Genomic DNA, 9,328 nt, shown 5'->3' on the forward strand with positions numbered 1-9,328 from the left:
GGTGCGATCACACCGTCACTGAGCCAAAGTCACCATCAGAACCATCTAGTCGCCTGTTAGACAGGAAGAGACTGGTTGAACTGGGTCATGTTCCTGGGGGTTGGCTATCGGCTTCACCAGATGTGTGATTGAGGTTAGATATTTGTTCAGCTACAACTCCAAAACCAGATATTATATTGAAACTAGGAGCTCGAATATATTGAAACTCCTTGCAACAATGTATTTGTGTCGTCTTTTTATTTCAAAGGTCCGAAGCATAATTATTATTTTTCAGAATTTTCAGGGACAAGTTATTGTTTTTGATAAAATCCCAGCTCTCTTTCCCCCTCCCCTTTTTCAGGCTTATTGGAAATGTCAGATTGTAAAGTTCGGAAAAATTTTGATTGGTAAGAAAGCTATAAAGATTGGTAAATAAACTAATCGCTGACGACTACCCATTTTCTACATTATGCACTTGCACGTTTTGGATTCCTGGCTAATAAGAATGGCTAAACTACATAAGAAAAATCGAAGTATTCATAATGCTTTTATTTTAATAAGACATATACAGTTAGTTTTTTTTAATATAAGCGTGCCTGGGTGATTTATATACATTCTTAACCTTTTAACAAACAAAAATAATCAACTGTTTATATTTGAATGGGTGTCGGGTTTGATAGAATATATGGTAGTTCGCCACGCTCATAATTAGTCCTCGAATGCTTTCAAGAGCATCTTCTTCAACATTACTTTGTCCATCTCAACCACAAGTCTCACATTTGGCTTCCTGGCCAGCACTTTACGCCAGTCAACAACCATCTGACCTCTGGTCATGTGACCATGCAATTCCACAGTTGCGTACACGTCATGGCTTTTTGTGATGACGTCATTATCAAGAGCGCACGCCATTGCCATCTCGTCTGCCATCTCATACTCCCGGTATTCTTTCTTGCATTCCGCTACTATGGCAAGTTCCAGTGTCTTCATTAGCTCGCATTTTGCCGACGGAAAGCTTCTCAGTTCTTCATGAACCTTCTGGAATAGAGAACAGACATACAACAGGTTTGTCGTCCCCGTGCTGGTGAAGGACAAAGCGAACAAGGTTCTTGTCATCACTGTCTCCGTGTAAAGTGAGGGAGTATGGTTTTACGCCGCGTTTAGCAGTATTCTAGAATATCACGGCGGGGACACCAGAAATGGGCTTCAAATCCTGGTCTTCGGCGTGACGAGCGAACGCTTTAAGCACTAGGCTACCACACAGCCCCGGTTGTATCAAGGGGACGCGAACAATGGGATTCACACATTTGGTCTGTATGAGTGAATGTAGCTTGTAGAAGTAAACGAGTGAGTGAATGTTGTTTTGCTGCACAGTCAGCAATCATCTGGCTTGGTATGGTATAGCATTCCAGCCATATCATGTTGTACCTAGAGTGGGAAGAGAATCTGGGCATTCGGCGTGACGAGCGATATACCCACGGAACGAAGGTTATGACATACCCATGGAAAAATGGTAAAAAGTATTGGCTTGTTAAGATCTACCCACGAAATGAAAGTCAAAAGTAGTGGATTGTTGGGCACTTCCTGGGAAACAGAAGGTCAAAAGTAGTGGATTGGTAAGACCTACGTAGTGAAAGCAGGTCAAAAGCAGTGGATTGTTAAGACCTACGTAGGGAGAGAAGATCAAAATTAGTGGATTTTAAAACCTACGTAGGGTAAGAAGGTCAAAAGTACTGAATTGTTAAGACCTACGTAGGGTAAGAAGGTCAAAATTAGTGGACTGTGAAAACCTACGAAGGGTAAGAAGGTCAAAAGTATTGAATTGTTAAGACCTACATAGGGAAATAAGGTAAAAAGTAGTGGATTGTAAAGACCTACGCCAGGAAAGAAGGTAAAAAGTAGGGGATTGTTGAGACCTACGTTGGGAAAGAAGGTAAAAAGTAGTGGATTGGTAAGACCTACGTAGGATAAGAAGGTCAAAAGTAGTGGATTGTAAAGACCTACGTAGGGGAAGAAGGTCAAAACTGTTGGATTGTAAAGACCTACCCAGGGAAAGAAGGTCAAAACTATTGGATTGTAAAGACCTACCCTGGGAAAGAAGGTCAAAACTATTGGATTGTAAAGACCTACCCACGGAAAGGTCAAAAGAATTGGATTGTTAGGTCCTTCCTGGGGAAAAGAACGTCTAAAGTATTGGATTGTAAAGACCTACCCAGGGAAAGAAGGTCAAAGGTATTGGATTGTTAAGACCTACCCAGGGAAAGAACATCTAAAGTAGTGCATTGTTAAGTGTTATCCAGGCAAAGAAGATTATACGTGTTACATTGTTAAGACCTACCCAGGGAAAGAACATCTAAAGTAGTGCATTGTTAAGTGTTATCCAGGCAAAGAAGATTATACGTGTTACATTGTTAAGACCTACCCAGGGAAAGAACATCTAAAGTAGTGCATTGTTAAGTGTTATCCAGGCAAAGAAGATTATACGTGTTACATTGTTCAGACCTACCCAGGGAAAGAAACAGTCCAGACAGAGCTCCCAACAGGTCAGCGTGATAGGGCATCCCAGGGAGTTCAGCACGATGTAGGCAGCTTCTGGGTCACTGTAAAAGTTGAACTCCCCACTCGGTGTGACGTTGCCTTCACCTGTAAAATGTGTTTGGATTAAGTATTTTTATATCTATAACCAAAGCTTCTCATGCATTGTGAAAGAAAAGGTATATTTACCGAGTGACCAGGTCACAATGGTGGCTCGATTGATATCAAGAATGTGTAACTCTTTCCTGTATATATTTAGTTGTTAGTAGTGGGACTCATGTGGGATCAGGTCCACTGAGTCATAGAATTCTGTACAATTTAGCAATTTTCCAGCAATATCACAGAGGGGGACACCAGGAGTTGACTTCACACATTGTAACCATGTGGGGCAGAGAATCCGGGCATTCGGAGTGACGAGCGTACGCTTTAACCACTATTGTCCACTGAAGTATTTCATTCTTTCTATGATGATTTTATCGTCATAACTTAGCTTTTGTTAAAAATATTGAAAAATTCAAATTTCATAAACAGTTCCACATTGTATGTTCAAGAACACAAAGCCTAACAAGTTGTTCTACTTTCACCCCAGACTCTGTTTAACCAAATTTTCTGTAACTAAGCACACATTTTTGTCTCCACACACAAAGGTTAAAGTGTTATAAAATCAACAAAATAGTGATTTTTTAAAAAGCATATCAATTAGCTCATATTTTAGTAAAGTGACCGTCTGTATTGACTGCAGGTGCAGGTGAGCTACAGTGCAATATGTGTTGTACGTACTCACCTTTATAATTGCCACCCATGATGAAACAGTCTTTCAATCTGCTGCCGAACTGGTTGTCCATCCGAATAGCCATCGAAATATTCGTCAGTGGTCCGAGAGCTACCAGACTGATTTCCCCTGGAAATGAACTCTTTGAGCTATTTCAGTAATACAATTTCAGGTATTAAATACTTACTTTTTTGCATAAATTGTTTGAACGGCAGGTGCTACCGGTATCGTAGGACATGCTTACCCTTTTTGCGAACACCCAGTCTCATCACTGATTTTTCGTGGTCTATTCATTTGATTTTCACAGCTATTTTGCCCTTTAAGCCAAATGGAATCTGTTTTGGCGGATAATCTAGACTGGTTCATCTCCTGCATTGACAATTTATTTTCACATCTAATTGGGTTTGCAGGTGGAAATCTGATTATGGTCCTTTATGTGGTGACTTGAATAAAACACCACACGTTTAGAGTTCTGTTTTTCTGTTTTAATATTGCCTGAATTCTCCCAAGACGATGACAAACATTTTGACAAATTATTTTATTATCAGTTTTAAGTTTAAGGAATCCGTAAACCAAATACTTAATAAATATTAGGCACTAATTATACTGGGAAGTGGCGTATAGACGAGTATGTGTGCAGGTTTATAACGGATGTAGATGGCTCTATCCTAGTTTTCAGTTGTTGCACAATGTATGTGCTGGGTGCATGGCTTTGGTACCTGGGTATTGTTTGGTGATATCAATCAGTGCTTGTACCGCGTGTTTGGCCTGGATCCGGTCTCGACTGGGTGGGTCGGGGTCAGGAACGTCCCCAAACCCGTCCTTGCCGTGATAGTTGTATTCATCGGGTTTCTCCCAGCCAAGCAACATGTCCTCACAGCCTCTGTAGATCGGGATCTGATGGCATATAACAAATATATTATAAGTCCTCAGAGCCTCTGTAGATCGGGATCTGGTGGCATATAACAAATATATTATATGTCCTCAGAGCCTCTGTAGATCGGGATCTGGTGGCATATAACAAATATATTATATGTCCTCAGAGCCTCTGTAGATCGGGATCTGGTGGCATATAACAAATGTATTATATGTCCTCACAGCCTCTGTAGATCGGGATGTGATGGCATATAACAAATATATTATATGTCCTCAGAGCCTCTGTAGATCGGGATCTGGTGGCAGATAACAAATGTATTATATGTCCTCACAGCCTCTGTAGATCGGGATCTGGTGGCAGATAACAAATGTATTATATGCCCTCACAGCCTCTGTAGATCGGGATCGGATGGCATGTAACAAATGTATTATAAGTCCTCACAGCCTCTGTAGATCGGTATCTGATGGCATATAACAAATATATTATATGTCCTCACAGCCTCTGTAGATCGGGATCTGGTGGCAGATAGAAAATGTATTACATGTCCTCAGAGCCTCTGTAGATCGGGATCTTGTGGCAGATAAGAAATGTATTACATGTCCCTCACAGCCTCTGTAGATCGGGATCTGGTAGCAGATAAGAAATGTATTATATATCCTCACAGCCTCAGTCGATCTGTTGCAATTGTTGGAATTCTAAGTCTAAAAATAGAAACACCCACACACATATGAGTTAACCTTAAAAGCAAATAATAATAAGTCAATTGTAGATAAAGTGATAAACATACGCAACACATGTGCCTTCAATTTCAGTTAATTATTATTAAATATCATGCGCCCTATTGTAGTGCTACATAATTTCAGTCCTAGACTGTGCTTCATGCTTTTAGAGGCGTAGATGTAAAACATTGTTTAAAACATAATTTGAGTGAGTATGGTTTTACGCCGCTTTTAGCAATATTCCAGCAATATCACGGCGGGGGACACAAGAAATGGGCTTCACACATAGTACCCATGTCGGGAATCGAACCCGGGTCTTCGGCGTGACGAGCGAACGCTTTAACCACTAGGCTACCCGATCGCCCCTTTAAAACATAAGGTAAATATGAAACCACAGCAAAGTACAAAATACCTGTCGGGTTTCCTTTGCCTTATATGGCAGGAATCGAACAATGGACTCAGGTTTTAGCCGAGATTTCTCATAATTATGCAAAGGGTTTTGTCGTTTTTATTTATTGGCTTTAATTTCTCAGAAGAGATCATTAATCATATTGATCTAAACCTGAGATCCAATGTATTGACGGGTGATGGGAGAACGTCTGAAGTCAACAGACAGTGCGCCGTGCCATAAGCTTACGTTATAGGTGACAGGTGAGGGGAAATGCGGTTTTAACGTCGGGTTCAAGCTTAGTTCACTCATATCGCAAATTGCATGGACGCGCGTGTACATTCCGTACTTAGCTTACTTCATTGGAACTTATTATCCTGCCCCAACGAAGTTGGCGGGGGATATAGAAAAGGGTTCCGTTAAATATTTCTCTACAAAACTTTGCATGTCTATTAAAATCATGCTGAAATGGTGCCTTTTACTATTTTGGAATTTTATAAAAAAATTATTTTTACGTTTCAGTGGCAACAAGTTGGACTTAGGTTCTATAGGGTAGAGTTTGTTTCCGGAGCATAACTCAAAAACCGTAAAATAATTTCTTACAAAACTTTGCATGTTTACCAGACACATACTGAACTGGTGCCTTTTGCTATTTAGGAGTTTTATAAATTTTTATTTTTTACGTTTACTTGGCAACGAGTTGGACTTAGGTTCTATAAGGGTGGTGTTCGTTTCTGGAGCGTAACTCAAAATTCATTAAATACTTTCTTACAAAACTTTGCATGTCTACTAGGCACATACTGAACTTGTGCCTTTTGCTGTTTAGGAATTTTACAATTTTTTATTTTTTACGTTTCCATTGCAACAAGTTGGGACTTAGGTTCTATAGGGTAGAGTTTGTTTCGGGAGCATAACTCAAAACCCATTTAATACTTTCCAATAAAAACTTTGCATGTTTACCAAACACATACTGGACTGGTGCCTCTTGCTATTTAGGAATTTTAGAAATTTCTATTTTTCACGTTTCCATGGCAATAAGTTCGACTTAGGTTCTACAGGGGTGGTGTTCGTTTCCAGAGCGTAACTCAAAAACCATTAAATACTTTCTTACAAAACTTTGCATGTCTACCAGGCACATACTGAACTGGTGCCTTTCGATATATAGCACTTTTAGAAAATTTTATTGTTTATGTTTCCATGACAACAAGTTGGATTTATGTTTTAATATAGGATTGGTTTACTTAAGGAGTACAACAAATAAACTGTTAAATATTTCCTTGCCAAACATTTCATGTCTATACATAAAGCGCTTACTGAACTAGTGCCATTTGATTTGATTTGAAGGAGTTTTAGAAATGTTTATTTTAGAATTTCCATTGCAGCTATTTTGACATGGGCTAAGAGAAATGTTGGGTCAGTTACCTGGTTTGGGAACATAACATGTTAAAATGGGCGGGGACATAGATGACTGTGTCAACTATACGCTTGTTTATCTTAAAATGAGGATTGTCAATCACAAGATTTGTAAGCACTTGCCTCCAATCTGTCTGCCGCCTTTAGAAGTCGGAGAAGGTTTGAGGTCACCTGTGCTGCAGTAGCGTTGCCCTTGACCGTGGTCAGAGCAACGACTTCGACGTCAGACGCCGCTAGACACATCAGTATAGCTTGGGCGTCATCGATGCCGGCGTCTGTGTCGATGATGAACTTCCTTCTGGTGAGGTCATCAGCCGCCATGGTAGACTAAACGACAAAAAGAATCTGATGATAAGGGGGAGAAAACCACAACCGTCTCTGTGGCGTGCTATTTTTCAAGTCCTTATTTCTCCCACCTTTTTTCAGGGCCAAGTGGAGTTGGCTGAGTTGGTCTGTATTAGATTCCATGGTACGACCCCATGCTTGTCATCATCCAATCCATGCTCGGTTGTTTCACCAAGGTCGTAAATCTCAACGCCTTGTGTGACCTGGTTTCCTGCTAATGTAAGCTGACAAGCCTTGATATTGTATTTTTGGTTTGTTGTTTTACGCCGCACTCAGCAATATTCCAGCTATATGACGGCGGTCTGTAAATAATCTCTGGACCAGGCAATCCAGTGATTTACATCATGAACATCGATCCATGCAATTGGGATCGATGACATGCATCAATCAAGTCAGCGAGCCTGACCACCCGACAGTCACCTTTTACGGCAAGCATGGGTTGCTGAAGACCTTTTCTAACCCGGAATCTTCACGGTTCCTTGATATTGTAACTTAACTTACATGCCAAGTGGCCACTTTAGGGCTCTCACTCGCTCCAAATGTTTATTTTATGTTCTTTCTTTGCACAAAACGGTATCGTCTAAAAATATTGAACTCGAAAAACTAAATTAAGTGTCTTCAGGGTTTGCTTTTAAAAATAAGCTGTAAGTTGACATCAACCGTCAGCTTTGTTTCAACTATTAATACGGCGCCTGTAAATACAAACACCTGGGGTAGGCAAACAAGTGGTTGATAGCATGAGTACAATCCACGCGGTCGGTTTGCGATGACGCAATCAGCAAGTAAACGGCAACCCATGCTTGCTGTAAAAGGCGACTATGCTTGTCGTAAGAGGCGATTAACGGGATCGGGTGGTCAGGCTCGCTGACTTGGTTGATGCATGTCATTGTATCCCAATTGCGTGGATTAATGCGCATGATGCCAATCACTGGATTGTCTGGTCCAGACTCGATTATTCACAGACCGCCGTCATATAGCTGGAATATTGCTGAGTGCGACGTTAAACAACAAACCAAAACCTAGTCAGATCTAAGATGTGTTAGCTAGTGTGCTGTAGGTAATAACGTTGTCTTTTGGACTAGCATTAACACTATGACAATACCACATGTCAACTGACTTGGGGGCAGTCGGGTAGCCTTGTGGTTAAAGCGTTCGCTCGTCACACCGAAGACCCGGGTTCGATTCCCGATATTGGTACAACGTGTGAAGCCCATTTCTGGTGTCCCCCGCCGTGATATTGCTGGAATATTGCTAAAAGCGGTGTAAAACCATACTCACTCACTCAACTGACTTGAAACTGAAGTTAATATTATTTTACGATTATATATTCGTTCATAATACATATACACTGGAAATAAGATCTTCTAACAATTAGATATACATCAAAATAAAACCTTTTACCCGTGAATCAATAAACTATTACACATTATGACACGGCATTAACACTAAAATAGAAGACATGATGAGACATCTGTTCGGAGCGAACAGGATGTGACCAACCTGCTGTTCAGTTGATGGCTCATTCGTCCTCATCACAGCGTTCGCGATCGCCTGTTTTCGCCAGTCATGAATGGTAGTTATATAGATATCTCGGTTGTGACGTAAAGCACAATTGGCACGTTAGATCTGACTTGGGTGACTTGATGAAAGCGTCCATGCAAAATTCAAGACGGCATGGGGGATTTGTATTTGAGTTAGCATGCAAAATAGGGATTGCTTTCTTTACCTAAGACGACCCAGCATTCGGAAAGCGTGTAAGAAATGCATGTCGTCTGCTGGTGAAAGTCCATTCTTTTCACGTGGTGGTGATCGGAAGTTTGTTTGTTTATTTGCTTGTTTTTTAATTCCGCACGCAACAATATTCCAGCTATATGACTGCGGTCTGTAAATAATCGGGCCTGGACCAGACAATCCAGTTTTTGACAAAATGAGCATCGTCCTACGATGACATGCATCAACCATGTCAGTGAGCCTGACCACTCCGATCCCATCAGTCGCCTCTTACGACAAGCATGGGTTGCTGAAGACGGGGAGTGAAAGGCACAATGCACTTCATTCTCCGATAGTTTATCATGTATGGTTTTAAAACAGAATAGCGCGCACGTCTTACCTTTGAATGATATATCCCTGACTCAGACGCTACCAACAAAGCGTTCTCAACGTTCGATGTTTACCGTATCTCCTCCAGTAAACGATGTGACCTTAACCCTCTTGGTGCCACGGGACCATATATGGTCCCTCACTTTTCACACCCGCATAGTGCCAGGGGACCATATATGGTCCCGAGAAAATTTTGATATTCA

At 40.9% G+C, this 9,328-nt stretch overlaps 1 protein-coding gene across 1 annotated transcript; it reads right to left on the reverse strand.

The window, feature by feature from the left end:
- Positions 1–632: 632 nt before the first annotated feature.
- Positions 633–7,001, reverse strand: LOC139473094 (nucleoside hydrolase-like). The gene is made up of 5 exons (XM_071255614.1): positions 6,804–7,001; positions 4,003–4,180; positions 3,296–3,412; positions 2,483–2,619; positions 633–1,014 (listed from the first exon to the last, which is right to left on the reverse strand). The coding sequence occupies exons 1-5, from the start codon at positions 6,999–7,001 to the stop codon at positions 688–690; spliced, it is 957 nt and encodes a 318-aa protein (XP_071111715.1). The 3' UTR covers positions 633–687.
- Positions 7,002–9,328: the final 2,327 nt, after the last annotated feature.

This window comes from Haliotis cracherodii, unplaced genomic scaffold, assembly GCF_022045235.1.
Source record: "Haliotis cracherodii isolate W230 unplaced genomic scaffold, xgHalCrac1.p SCAF_26, whole genome shotgun sequence".
NCBI classification, from domain to species: Eukaryota; Metazoa; Mollusca; class Gastropoda; order Lepetellida; family Haliotidae; genus Haliotis; species Haliotis cracherodii.

Bases quoted from the DNA above. Each gene is read 5' to 3' on its own strand.
- LOC139473094 (XM_071255614.1), bottom strand. From the start codon at position 7,001: ATGGCGGCTGATGACCTCACCAGAAGGAAGTTCATCATCGACACAGAC. The intron at 3,413-4,002 runs GTACCAAAGCCA...GTTCATTTCCAG, and splicing joins TATCACCAAACAATACCCAG to GGGAAATCAGTCTGGTAGCT. The intron at 2,620-3,295 runs GTGAGTACGTAC...CACATTTTACAG, and splicing joins CATGGGTGGCAATTATAAAG to GTGAAGGCAACGTCACACCG.